Source organism: Dendrobates tinctorius, unplaced genomic scaffold (assembly GCF_039654945.1).
Source record: "Dendrobates tinctorius isolate UK_male_01 unplaced genomic scaffold, ASM3965494v1 ptg000024l, whole genome shotgun sequence".
NCBI lineage: Eukaryota > Metazoa > Chordata > Amphibia > Anura > Dendrobatidae > Dendrobates > Dendrobates tinctorius.
Window position 1 is genome coordinate 14022043 of NW_027361692.1, and position 14566 is coordinate 14036608.

General features: G+C 47.9%; 1 protein-coding gene across 3 annotated transcripts in view; it reads right to left on the reverse strand.

Annotated features, from left to right (window-relative positions):
- The window catches only part of SMAP1 (small ArfGAP 1), a 341686-nt gene extending 329987 nt beyond the window's left edge, over positions 1–11699 (reverse strand). The window contains exon 1 of one of the 3 annotated variants that reach the window (XM_073569371.1): positions 11378–11699. In XM_073569371.1, coding sequence (XP_073425472.1) covers positions 11378–11495 — 118 coding nt within the window. In that variant the 5' untranslated portion in view covers positions 11496–11699. The remainder of the gene's footprint in view (positions 1–11377) is intronic. The other 2 variants (XM_073569373.1, XM_073569372.1) reach the window with 2 other exon arrangements.
- Between the last annotated feature and the right edge of the window lie 2867 nt (positions 11700–14566).

The window sequence follows — 14566 nt, forward strand, 5'->3', positions numbered from 1 at the left end:
GGGCCCCTGCCAGCGGAGCAGCAGCAGGAGGCAGGAGCCCCTGTCCCCGCTGCTAAAGAGAAATGAATATTCACTGCGAAGCAGTGAATCTCATTTCAGGTCTCCACCCCCAGAGGCCCCGCCCCCAGCCCAGTAAGCCGCTCTGCATCAGGGCCGGCGCCGCCCTCAGTCCTCTCTGCTCCTGGCTCACAGCCAGTGCGGGATGACGTCACTACATCGCGCACCCGCTGTGTGTCTGGCAGAGGGGGCAGCTCCTGACACTGAAGCCGGGATCAGCGTGGGAGCGAGGAGGAGAGGTGAGTATTGTGTTTTGTTTTTTTTTTATATCTCTCGCTCTCTCTATATGTCTCTCTCTATCTATCTATCTATCTCTATTTCTCTCTCTATCTCTCTTATATCTATCTATCTTTCTATCTCTATCTATTATCTATATCTATCTATCTCTATATCTATCTCTATCTATTATCTATATCTATCTCTATCGCTCTATCTTTATATCTATCTTTCTATCTCTACATCTATCTCTATATCTATCTATCTCTATATCTTTCTATATATATCTCTATATCTATCTATTATGTCTATCTATCTCTATATCTACCTATCTTACTCTATCTATCTCTATATCTATTATCTCTATATTTATTATCTATCTAGCTACCATCTATATCTATCTATCTTTATCTATATATATCTCTATCTAATATCTATATCTATCTATCTCTATACCTATCTATCTATTTATCTATCCGTTATCTTTCTCTATATCTTTTCTCTGTATCTATCTATCTCTATATCTATCGCTATCTATCGCTCTATCTCTATATCTATCTTTATATCTATATATCTATCTCTATCTATCTCTATATCTGTCTCTATTTCTCTCTATATCTATCTCTATATGTCTATATCTATATCTATTTCTCTCTAGTCTCTATATCTCTCTCTATATCTATCTATCTATTTATCTCTCTCTCTATATATCTATCTATCTTTATCTATTTATCTCTATATCTTTTCTCTGTATCCATCTCTCTCTATATCTATATCTAGCTATCTCTATATATATATCTATTATCTCTATATCTATATCTCTCTATATCTCTCTCTATATCTATCTATTTATCTCTATCTCTATATCTATCTCTCTGTATATCTATCTATCTTTCTATCTCTATATCTATCTATCTTTCTCTATCTATTATCTATATCTATCTCTATCTATCGCTCTCTCTCTATATCTATCTTTCTATCTCTACATCTATCTCTATATCTATCTATATCTATCTAGCTATCTCTATTATCTATATCTACCTATCTCTATATCTATCTGTTATCTCTATATTTATTATCTATCTTTATCTATCTCTATCTATTATCTATATCTATCTCTATCTATTTATCTATCTCTGTATCTATCTCTCTCTATCTACCGCTCTCTCTATCTCTATCTATCTTTATATCTATATCTATCTATCTCTATATCTATTATCTCTATATCTATCTACCTATCTATCTCTATATCTATCTCTATATATATATATATATCTGTTTCTCTCTATATCCATCTCTATATCTCTCTCTATAGCTATCTATATATTATCTCTATATCTATCTATCTCTATATCTATCTATCTATCTATCTGTTATCTCTATATCCATATCTATCTCTATATCCATATCTATCTATCTCTATATCTATCTTTCTATCTAACACTATATCTCTATATCTATCTCTATATCTCTATCTATCAATCTCTATCTCTATCTCTCTCTCTTTATCTATCTATCTATTGATCTATCCATCTATCTCTATATCTATCTCTATATCTATCTATTATATCTATCTATTATCTCTATCTATCCATCTAGCTATCTAGCTATCTCTATCTATCTCTATATCTATCTATCTATCTCTATACATATCTCTATATCTAGCTATTATCTCTATATCTATCTCTATATCTATCTTTCTATATCTATCTGTCTCTATATCTATCTCTATATCTATCTATCTCTATATCTATTTTTATTTATAGCCATCTATCTATATATATTTATCTCTATATCTACCTATATATGTCTATATTATTATTATTATATCTGTATATCTCTATCTATTATCTATATCTATATATATATCTATCTATCTCTATATCTATCTCTATATCTATCTATCTATCCATTATCTATTTTCTATCTATCTCTATATCTATCTACCTACCTATCTATCTATATTTCTTTCTATATCTATCTTTATATCTATCTCTATCTATCTCTATCTATCTCTATCTATCTCTATGAATCTTTCTATCTATATCTATCCATTATCTACTTTCTATCCATTATCTACTATCTATCTCTATATCTATCTATTTCTACATCTATCTTTCTATCTATATCTATCTAACTCTATATCTATATATCTATATAGCATTATACCCTATGAGGGGGTGCATTATTCCCTATGAGGGGGGCAGTATTATACCCTATGAGGGGGCAGCATTATACCCTATGAGGAGGGCAGCATTATTCCCTATGAGGAGGCAGCATTATACCCTATGAGGGGGGCAGCATTATACCCTATGAGGGGGCAGTATTATACCCTATGAGGGGGTGCATTATTCCCTATGAGGGGGTGCATTATTCCCTATGAGGGGGGCAGTATTATACCCTATGAGGGGGGCAGTATTATACCCTATGAGGGGGCAGCATTATTCCCTATGAGGGGGTGCATTATTCCCTATGAGGGGGGCAGTATTATACCCTATGAGGAGGCAGCATTATACCCTATGAGGAGGCAGCATTATACCCTATGAGGGGGGGTGCATTATTCCCTATGAGGGGGGCAGTATTATACCCTATGAGGGGGGCAGCATTATACCCTATGAGGGGGGCAGCATTATACCCTATGAGGGGGTGCATTATACCCTATGAGGGGGTGCATTATACCCTATGAGGGGGTGCATTATACCCTATGAGGGGGTGCATTATACCCTATGAGGGGGTGCATTATACCCTATGAGGGGGTGCATTATACCCTATGAGGGGGGCAGTATTATATTCTATGAGATGGCTGCATTATATTCTATGAGATGGCTGCATTATACTATGTGAGGGGGCGGCTTTATATTCTATGAGGGGGCTACCCCAACTCCTGCTACATAATTAAGACATGTACAACCTTATATTATACCCAGATATTAGCGTGTTTTACCGCATAATTGGTGGTCCGGTATTTAACTCTATGCAGCTACATAGTGGGCCCCAAGAATGATTTTCTCTGGTGGGCCCAAGGTGTTCCAGTCCGACGCTGTACACAGATTTGGGGGGGGGGGGTGGAGGGGGGGGAATTCATGGGAGAGCTTCTGAAAAGTTGAGGTCCACTCAGCTATTGTGTTTGATATCTTTAATAAAATCATCGAACCCTCTATTACAAATGAGCAATAAAATCAACTGATCACATAATTAATTCAAAACATACTGCCATGTGAAAAAATAGAAGACCGCAAACTCGGAATGGCCATTGGTATGTAATGCAATTTCCTCACTGTCCATAATGCTCAGATAATCAGATGTAATACTATTTTAACCTTCCATAACCACTTCCACAGCGGAACATTAATAACTGGCAACAAGAACCATTATCAGCTTCCTGCACACAGCGCCTGATACAGCCTACAAGTAGTATGTTTTTCCATGACCCAGTAAGTGAAGCTGTGATATAACCGGAATAATAAAGCTGTATACAAGGAAACCTGCTTAGTCCTCCCATTACATAAAGCAAGTAAATGGAAGACGCCGTTCATGTTCAACCTTTGCCACAGAAAATTGACATTACAGTCAGAAAGTGCTTCAGTTGTGAGATATTTCAAGGTTTATGGATTCTTGTACAAAGTGTTTAAAGAGAAACAAAACTTATATATAATTTGGTCCAGCATGGAGGGTTATAAAACAATGCAAACCCCTGCTTCTCCCAGTATTGTTACCTGCACTGATATCAGAGTGTACGCATCCGGAGTACAGATGATGTCAGTCACATGGTCAGATTCTGTGCATTCGGAGTACAGATGATGACAGTCAAATGGTCAGATCCTGTGTCCACCCATAGTGTTCAACCCCAGAGTAAGGCCAGGTTATTTCACAGTCTATATAGAGACTACACTGCCGGACTGACTGTGGGTCTCAGGCCCAGAACTTAACAGCCTCACATGTGTCTATGAGACTAGAAGTTTGGGTTGGGAGACCCACAGTCAGTCCGATCGTTGTGGTCTGTATACGGACCTGGAAATAACCCTAGTGTGAACCTGGCCTGAGTTAGAAACAAGCTGTAAGAAAACGTGTGTGTATTGATATCAAAGCAGCTGAAGGCAAAATAGACTGGGGAAAAGAAGGGTTTGGAAGCCACTTACATGTAATTTTTTTTTTTTTACAGGAATGAAGACAAAGCCACTAAAGACAATCTGTCAGCAGGTTTTTATTACACTGAGAGCAGCATGATGTAGGGGCAGAGACTGTGATTCCACCGATACATCACATACTGGGCTACCCCCTGTCATTTTTACACAGTTACCGATTTACCTGCTGCAAATCCACTATATCTCTGAACGTTGAGCCCTTTATAACCCCACCCACTGATTGGCAGCTTTCTGCCTATGCACAGTGTACACAGAAAGCTGTTGATCACTACCAATGTACTAATGAAAATGGAGGACTACAAGGCAGCAGGTTTACTAGTCCTCTAGAGATAATCTCCTGATGCTAAAGCAGTGATTTTATCAGAACTGCTGACAGTATATTTGCTGGAATCAGGGCTTCTGTGACAGATTCCCTTTAATAAAGTGATTTGTAAAGTATTCCTGATGGACACCATATTTAATTACTCTTTAATCATAAGGTACTGAGTTTGCAATTTCCTAATACACTTTCTGCCATTTTCAGAGATCTCTAAACGGTCATTCCTATTTTATCCTGTTGCATTCACGTGTCTGGCAATAAAGTGTACAGCAAACGAGTCATATGCGACGTGTGAGCAGCGGCAGAAAATGAAGCACGTCAGGAAACATTTAGGCTATGTGCACACGCTGCGGATTCACCCGCGGATTCTTATCTGCGGATCCGCAGGTAAAACCGCAGCTAAAAAATGACCTGCAGTTTTCCTGCGGATTGGCCAGTGGTTTCCCCCTGCGGTTTGACACCTGGACAATGGAATAGGTGGCAAACCGCAGCAGAATCCGCAGAAAGAATTGACATGTCAATTCTTTCTGTGGATTTAAAACCGCAGCTTTTCTGCAGTGAAAAAACCGCAGCATGTGCACTGCGGACTGTAAATCCCATAGACTTACATGGTACTGTACACTGTCTGCAGAACTGCAGATCCGCAGAGGCCAAATCCACAGCGTGTGCACATAGCCTTACAACTCTGTAGCAGTCATCGGGCGGCAACTGTGACGCCATCAGAAATGACTATATGTGGCGTCACTACGTAGCCGGAGGCTTATTCAGCTCACAGAGCATTGTGTGGAGAGGACACGACTCTATCCACATCCCGGCCACAACAAATCTCAGGTGTGTAGAGGTCTTCTGCCTTTGGATCTAAATAGAAAAGTCTCCATTAGGGCTCATACTCACTGGACAGAAAATCGGATTGCACTCTGACCAATCTTAGTCAATGGGTGACATCTCACTTGCGATTTGCTTCCCATCCGAAATCTGACTGGGAAAAAAAAAAAAAAAAAATCACAGCATGCTGCGATTTGCTTCGATTTTCACTTGAAAATCACCAATGCAAGTCAATGGGTGCGATTAAAAAAAGGACGAAAAACGGACCATCCGTTTTCCATTCATTTTAAACGGATACATTACCATTATGTGTCATAGAACTCTGTAAATGGTCCCGTAAATGACTGTAGAAAGTTAGTGGCTGAGAAAAAAAACGGATTGCATATGGATGTAAAACGGATGGAAAGATTAAAAATCGCATGACACTCGCATAGCACTCCTCCCTTTTTTACAGTCCAGAAATCAGACCGTTTTTTAATCGCAAATGGGTATGAGCCCTTAAAGGAGTTGTCCACCTTCTGACTGATCGGTGGAGAGGTGTCATGATGAGTGGCCAGACTCTACAGAACCTCCTGGGTCTCTGCTTATGTGTGGGGGGCATCGGAGAGTTGAGCATCACTTAGTTTTATCATGCTATGACGACCCATTTTTTAATAAGAGCAGTACGACACTATTAAACATGGCGAGGAACATCACTTAAGCAACAGGCACCAGAAGTGTTCACCAACTTCCGTCCCTTCCTCCCAAGTAGCAGGATCTTACGTGTAAGCTTCTATTGATCATGGGATGAAAGCAGGTGGTCATTAGAGAGGAAATGATAGCTGCCGAACAGTGCATCACGAGACTGCACACTGTGCCCTAAACACCGCACAGAGAAGATCGCACTATCCACAGGTCAATCACAAGAGTCAGACGATTACTTATACATCATCAGATCAAGTCTAAAAAGATGAATTTAGACAGAGTGCCTCTGGCTCTAGAGGAACGGACGGTCTTTTCCTCCACAGACTGCCCACATCATGTAATGCTGCTTTCTCCCTGTGGAGGCACTGCAGGGCGACTGGACCCTTACTGTGCCCGAGACTACAGCTGGTCGCTCAGGATCCCAACAGGGGTCTCTGATCAGCTTTTTTCACTAAATGAACCTTCTAATCTGCAGAGTCTTCCCAATATGTAGATAATGTCTAAAATATTGCTACAGTTCAAACTTCATTAAACGTTACATTTTTGCTCAATTTTGTGCTTTTGCTTTTTTTTCAGTTAAAAAAGGGGGGCCTGGTTTGTAATAATACCCCTCAGCCCAGACATTGGCCCAAAGAACTGAGCCACTCTTTCCCTCGGCATCTACCAAGGGGACCTTACTATGACACCAAGGTAAGTCATGGAGCACTAACTTCATTAAAACAACGGAGCAGAAGATCACAAACCAAGAAAGTTTCTCAGCTCTACACCACAAGTTCAACCAAAAAAGTAAAGTGCAGTGGACAACGCAGCTAAGAGAAGTCATACCCATTACATACCTGCAGACCTCCTTACTGAAAGTGGGCTACAGGAAGGAAATTAACTTTACTGCTCCTGGGACCCCCAACTGTCCCCAAAGAGGGGTGCACAGAGCAGCTACAGTCCACGTTCACAGCATTGTAAGCAGCAGCTGTGGCCACAACCCCGACTCCGCAGCACATCTGTGCAGCCCAGGCATGCTCCTAGCTGACTGCAGCCACTATCTGTATGCCTTCATGAGTAAAAGCCAGCGGCTGCCAGGTGGAATAAAGTTCATTCCTCCCTGTAGCCGCACTTTCAGTAAAGCAGTCGGGCAGCATTGGAACACTATAAACCTAGAGACTAACAGCATTCAGGGACATGGCATGGTCCATTTAAGTAATCTATGCAGACTTGTCACCCAAGAAGGCGGGTAATCTGAGCAATAGCCTGTACCGGGGATGTAACAGCCAGGTCAGAAAACATGAGTACACTTGGAAAAATTTACAACTCAAAGAACCATTTCTAAGGAGGTCTTGGTTTTAGGCGATAATGGTCTCCCAGGGTCTTATCTGATAATAGGAGAGGGACTATCGATGCCATAAAGGAGCAGTGTTATAAGCCAGAGAGGACCGCCGCTAAACATGACTAGTAGCGCCTTCTTCACACGTCCTATTTATCATCATTTGTAGGACTGGGAACTACAGAGACAGAAACTAGATGGAAAGATTCAGATCAGTGGTGAGTTATCGACTACTGCTGGTTTTGGCTTCATATCTTACCTGCATTTCTGACGGCTGAATAAGGTCACCCTGAAGGGTGCAGATCTGTGCGAAAATGTAACAAACGTCTACGGTGAGAATATCCCACTAAGGCTCCACTCACATCGCATCTGTTTCTCACTGTGACGCACTGAACCAGGTAAACTCTCTGAACGTTTATCTCCATTCATCCATAACAGTGGATGGGTGAGAAACAGAACAGACTTGGATGGAAGCAGAAGCACAAAGTCTACGGTCAGCGTTTCACACGGATCCCATGGACGCTAATGACGGAGTCTGATCTGCACAATGGATGAGAACAGGAGCTGCTCTGAGGCTCATGGATCGGAGACATGGACACAGTTTTAAAACTGATGTGTACATGGACCAATGACACTCTAGATAGTAGAAAAAACTTTTTGACAGTGAGGATGATCAATGAGTGGAACAGGCTGCCACGAGAGGTGGTGAGTTCTCCTTCAATAGAAGTCTTCAAACAGAGAATGGACAGACATCTGTCTGGGATGATTTCGCAAATCCTGCTTTGAGAAAGGGGTTGGACCAGATGGCCCAGGAGGACCCTTCCAACTCTACCATTCTATGATTCTATAGATGTCTGAGAAAGAAACGCACAGCACTGAGACGTATCACCAAGTGTGAATGCGGCCTTAACGCTGTTCCGTGCACGTTTTCTCAGCTGACACCACCATGATCGCAGACGCCAGGGCTCTGACTAGATCCGCAGTGCGGCCATGTAGGGGGCATTGATCACACATCAGGGCTCCTGGAAGCACTGATCCCACAGCTGACACCCATTAGAGCCACCAGGTAATTACGGACAACGCACCGCTACAAGAAGAAAACGAAGAGGATGCTAGTGTCAGGCGGCACTGTCCTGGGGGGGGGGCACACAGTGTCAGGCGGCACTGTCCTGGGGGGGGGGCACACAGTGTCAGGCGGCACTGTCCTGGGGGGGGGGGCACACAGTGTCAGGCGGCACTGTCCTGGGGGGGGGGGCACACAGTGTCAGGCGGCACTGTCCTGGGGGGGGGCACACAGTGTCAGGCGGCACTGTCCTGGGGGGGGGCACACAGTGTCAGGCGGCACTGTCCTGGGGGGGGGCACACAGTGTCAGGCGGCACTGTCCTGGGGGGGGGCACACAGTGTCAGGCGGCACTGTCCTGGGGGGGGGCACACAGTGTCAGGCGGCACTGTCCTGGGGGGGGGCACACAGTGTCAGGCGGCACTGTCCTGGGGGGGGGCACACAGTGTCAGGCGGCACTGTCCTGGGGGGGGGCACACAGTGTCAGGCGGCACTGTCCTGGGGGGGGGCACACAGTGTCAGGCGGCACTGTCCTGGGGGGGGGCACACAGTGTCAGGCGGCACTGTCCTGGGGGGGGGCACACAGTGTCAGGCGGCACTGTCCTGGGGGGGGCACACAGTGTCAGGCGGCACTGTCCTGGGGGGGGGCACACAGTGTCAGGCGGCACTGTCCTGGGGGGGGGCACACAGTGTCAGGCGGCACTGTCCTGGGGGGGGGCACACAGTGTCAGGCGGCACTGTCCTGGGGGGGGGCACACAGTGTCAGGCGGCACTGTCCTGGGGGGGGGCACACAGTGTCAGGCGGCACTGTCCTGGGGGGGGGCACACAGTGTCAGGCGGCACTGTCCTGGGGGGGGGCACACAGTGTCAGGCGGCACTGTCCTGGGGGGGGGCACACAGTGTCAGGCGGCACTGTCCTGGGGGGGGGCACACAGTGTCAGGCGGCACTGTCCTGGGGGGGGGGCACACAGTGTCAGGCGGCACTGTCCTGGGGGGGGGCACACAGTGTCAGGCGGCACTGTCCTGGGGGGGGGGGGCACACAGTGTCAGGCGGCACTGTCCTGGGGGGGGGCACACAGTGTCAGGCGGCACTGTCCTGGGGGGGGGCACACAGTGTCAGGCGGCACTGTCCTGGGGGGGGGCACACAGTGTCAGGCGGCACTGTCCTGGGGGGGGGCACACAGTGTCAGGCGGCACTGTCCTGGGGGGGGGCACACAGTGTCAGGCGGCACTGTCCTGGGGGGGGGCACACAGTGTCAGGCGGCACTGTCCTGGGGGGGGGCACACAGTGTCAGGCGGCACTGTCCTGGGGGGGGGCACACAGTGTCAGGCGGCACTGTCCTGGGGGGGGGCACACAGTGTCAGGCGGCACTGTCCTGGGGGGGGGCACACAGTGTCAGGCGGCACTGTCCTGGGGGGGGGCACACAGTGTCAGGCGGCACTGTCCTGGGGGGGGGCACACAGTGTCAGGCGGCACTGTCCTGGGGGGGGGCACACAGTGTCAGGCGGCACTGTCCTGGGGGGGGGGCACACAGTGTCAGGCGGCACTGTCCTGGGGGGGGGGCACACAGTGTCAGGCGGCACTGTCCTGGGGGGGGGCACACAGTGTCAGGCGGCACTGTCCTGGGGGGGGGCACACAGTGTCAGGCGGCACTGTCCTGGGGGGGGGCACACAGTGTCAGGCGGCACTGTCCTGGGGGGGGGCACACAGTGTCAGGCGGCACTGTCCTGGGGGGGGGCACACAGTGTCAGGCGGCACTGTCCTGGGGGGGGGCACACAGTGTCAGGCGGCACTGTCCTGGGGGGGGGCACACAGTGTCAGGCGGCACTGTCCTGGGGGGGGGCACACAGTGTCAGGCGGCACTGTCCTGGGGGGGGGCACACAGTGTCAGGCGGCACTGTCCTGGGGGGGGGCACACAGTGTCAGGCGGCACTGTCCTGGGGGGGGGCACACAGTGTCAGGCGGCACTGTCCTGGGGGGGGGCACACAGTGTCAGGCGGCACTGTCCTGGGGGGGGGCACACAGTGTCAGGCGGCACTGTCCTGGGGGGGGGCACACAGTGTCAGGCGGCACTGTCCTGGGGGGGGGCACACAGTGTCAGGCGGCACTGTCCTGGGGGGGGGCACACAGTGTCAGGCGGCACTGTCCTGGGGGGGGGCACACAGTGTCAGGCGGCACTGTCCTGGGGGGGGGGCACACAGTGTCAGGCGGCACTGTCCTGGGGGGGGGCACACAGTGTCAGGCGGCACTGTCCTGGGGGGGGGCACACAGTGTCAGGCGGCACTGTCCTGGGGGGGGGCACACAGTGTCAGGCGGCACTGTCCTGGGGGGGGGGCACACAGTGTCAGGCGGCACTGTCCTGGGGGGGGGCACACAGTGTCAGGCGGCACTGTCCTGGGGGGGGGGGCACACAGTGTCAGGCGGCACTGTCCTGGGGGGGGGCACACAGTGTCAGGCGGCACTGTCCTGGGGGGGGGGGCACACAGTGTCAGGCGGCACTGTCCTGGGGGGGGGGGGCACACAGTGTCAGGCGGCACTGTCCTGGGGGGGGGGGCACACAGTGTAAGGCAGCACTGTCCTGGGGGGGGCACACAGTGTAAGGCAGCACTGTCCTGGGGGGGGCACACAGTGTCAGGCGGCACTGTCCGGGGGGGGCACACAGTGTCAGGCGGCACTGTCCTGGGGGTGATCCCACCACCCACACGTGACTCGGGTGACACTTCCCACCACACACACAGGGGGCGCTCTCACCCTTAGCCTCGCAGTCCGCGCAGTACTTGTTGTCATCCTCCCGGAGCATACGGGACAGAATAGCCTGGTGCTGCTCGTTCAGCTTCTGGGCCTTCTCCCTCTCAGATCGTGTGGTCATGTCTGCGGCCAGTGGACACCGATGACAACTATGGCTGCTGCGGACGTCAGGGGCACACAGTGCAGAGCAGATTCCCCGTACACAGCGCTACGGACTGGGGCAGCGATACCGCAGCCTCCGCTTACTCCTCGCCCGCTGTCACACACGACACTTCCGGGAACCTTACACAGTGACGTCACTAACTGCGTCACTCAGCCAATCAAGCCTTGGCCGGCCTGGTGACGTCATCCGACTCCAGCCAAACTCCTCCCCATCCGGAAAAGACTACGCCCCTCCTGCCGCCGGCTGATTCATAGTGTGACAGGTCGGCTCGGCGGTGCAGTTACAGGTGCGTGAGGGCGTGGCCGGGAATCACCTGTGTGACGTGTGAGGGAGCAGGTCAGCAGGGGGCGCTGTGGGCTGAGGATGGTTCCCATATGCCCCAGGTCATGTACAAGAGGTGGACGCTACTCTGCTGCACTCTGGGATGTGTGTGCACTAGGGTGACCGCAAAAAATCGATGTCGGAATTTTGTCCGTCTGGACCCCACAAAACGATTCCCCTTTCCAGATATTGAGAGAGCCAAAATTTGAGCTCGATCAAACGACGTTAACCCGTGCCGCTCGTCGCTCAAAGTTTGAAAAAATCCAAATTGAGGTATTTTAAGATTTAGGTATTTTGCACAGTCTGTTAGACTATAAAGAATGTGACAACAACATTGCAGAAATAGCCCTGACCAAATTTCCGAACCATTTGTGGTATTTGAATGCAGAGTTGGTGGGATTATCGTTTTTTGATCCCACCATTACAGACAATGAAAAGTTGTTAATGGCTAATAAATTGCTCAGTAGCACAGATGAACCATCAGAGCACGCTAACCTACATGAGTTGATAATTTTACATAGTTATCTAATCTATTCTAGAGCTTTTGTTAAAGTAGTTTTTGAAACGTCAGAATATAATGCTCGGCATTTGCTTACAACTTGCAGGACATATTGCTTTTGTTCTTCATCTTTTGTCAGAAGGTCGTTAAAGTCGGTTACTTCCTACCTCTTTTAATTTTTCTTTCCTAACTTTTGGATTTACAACCCTAGCGTGCTCTGATGGTTCATCTGTGCTACTGAGCAATTTATTAGCCATTACCAACTTTTCATTGTCTGTAATGGTGGGATCAAAAAACGATAATCCCACCAACTCTGCATTCAAATACCACAAATGGTTCGAAAATTTGGTCAGGGCTATTTCTGCAATGTTGTTGTCACATTCTTTATAGTCTAACAGACTATGCAAAATACCTAAATCTTAAAATACCTCAATTTGGATTTTTTCAAACTTTGAGTGACGAGCGGCACGGGTTAACGTCGTTTGATCGAGCTCAAATTTTGGCTCTCTCAATATCTGGAAAGGGGAATCGTTTTGTGGGGTCCAGACGAACAAGATTCTGACATTTTTTCCCCCCCATATGAGATCCGGTCACCCTAGTGTGCACAGTGTCAGTATACACATACACTCACTGGCCACTTTATTAGGTACACCTGTCCAACTGTGTGTTAAGACTTAATTTCTAATCAGCCAATCACATGGCGGCAACTCAGTGCATTTAGGCATGTAGACATGGTCAAGACAATCTCCTGCAGTTCAAACCGAGCATCAGTATGGGGAAGAAAGGTGATTTGAGTGCCTTTGAACGTGGCATGATTGTTGGTGCCAGAAGGGCTGGTCTGAGAATTTCAGAAACTGCTGATCTACTGGGATTTTCCCGCACAACCATCTCTAGGGTTTACAGAGAATGGTCCGAAAAAGAAAAAAAATCCAGTGAGCGGCAGTTCTGTGGCCGGAAATGCCATGTTGATGCCAGAGGTCAGAGGAGAATGGGCAGACTGGTTCGAGCTGATAGAAAGGCAACAGTGACTCAAATTGCCACCCGTTACAACCAAGGTAGGCAGAAGAGCATCTCTGAACGCACAGTGCGTCGAACTTTGAGGCAGATGGGCTACAGCAGCAGAAGACCACACTGGGTACCACTCCTCTCAGCTAAGAACAGGAAACTGAGGCTACAATTTGCACAAGCTCATCGAAATTGGACAGTAGAAGATTGGAAAAACGTTGCCTGGTCTGATGAGTCTCGATTTCTGCTGCGACATTCGGATGGTAGGGTCAGAATTTGGCGTAAACAACATGAAAGCATGGATCCATCCTGCCTTGTATCAACGGTTCAGGCTGGTGGTGGTGGTGTCATGGTGTGGGGAATTTTTTCTGGGCACTCTTTGGGCCCCTTGGTACCAATTGAGCATCGTTGCAACGCCACAGCCTACCTGAGTATTGTTGCTGACCATGTCCATTCCTTTATGACCACAATGTACCCAACATCTGATGGCTACTTTCAGCAGGATAATGCGCCATGTCATAAAGCTCGAATCATCTCAGATTGGTTTCTTGAACATGACAATGAGTTTACTGTACTCAAATGGCCTCCTCAGTCACCAGATCTCAATCCAATAGAGCATCTTTGGGATGTGGTGGAACGGGAGATTCGCATCAGGGATGTGCAGCCGACAAATCTGCGCCAACTGTGTGATGCCATCATGTTAATATGGTCCAAAATCTCTGAGGAATGCTTCCAGCACCTTGTTGAATCTCTGCCAAGAAGAATTGAGGCAGTTCTGAAGGCAAAAGGGGGTCCAACCCCTTACTAGCATGGTGTACCTAATAAAGTGGCCAGTGAGTGTATATATATATCAGTGTGACCAGTAAAGGAACCCCCATCCTACTATACCTGGAAGAAGTGGGACCCCAACTAGGGACTGCGGAGCTAAAGAGCCGCCACTCGTCATGGAGGATTTCACTACATTTGCATCATATGGTTTATGATTTGTTTTATCGCCAACGTTTCAGGACATTTCTATATGTGTTCTTATTACTCAGCAATTATTATGTGTCAGCTATGCATGATTACTATCATATACAAATATGCAGCTATTGTTAATCAGCAGCACAATCCGCAATGTTTGGGTTTTTGTTGTGGATTTTGATTTCCATTTTGAACTATTGAGTCCACACTGCAAGGTCTGAGCCCTCCGTCCCGTGTCAGT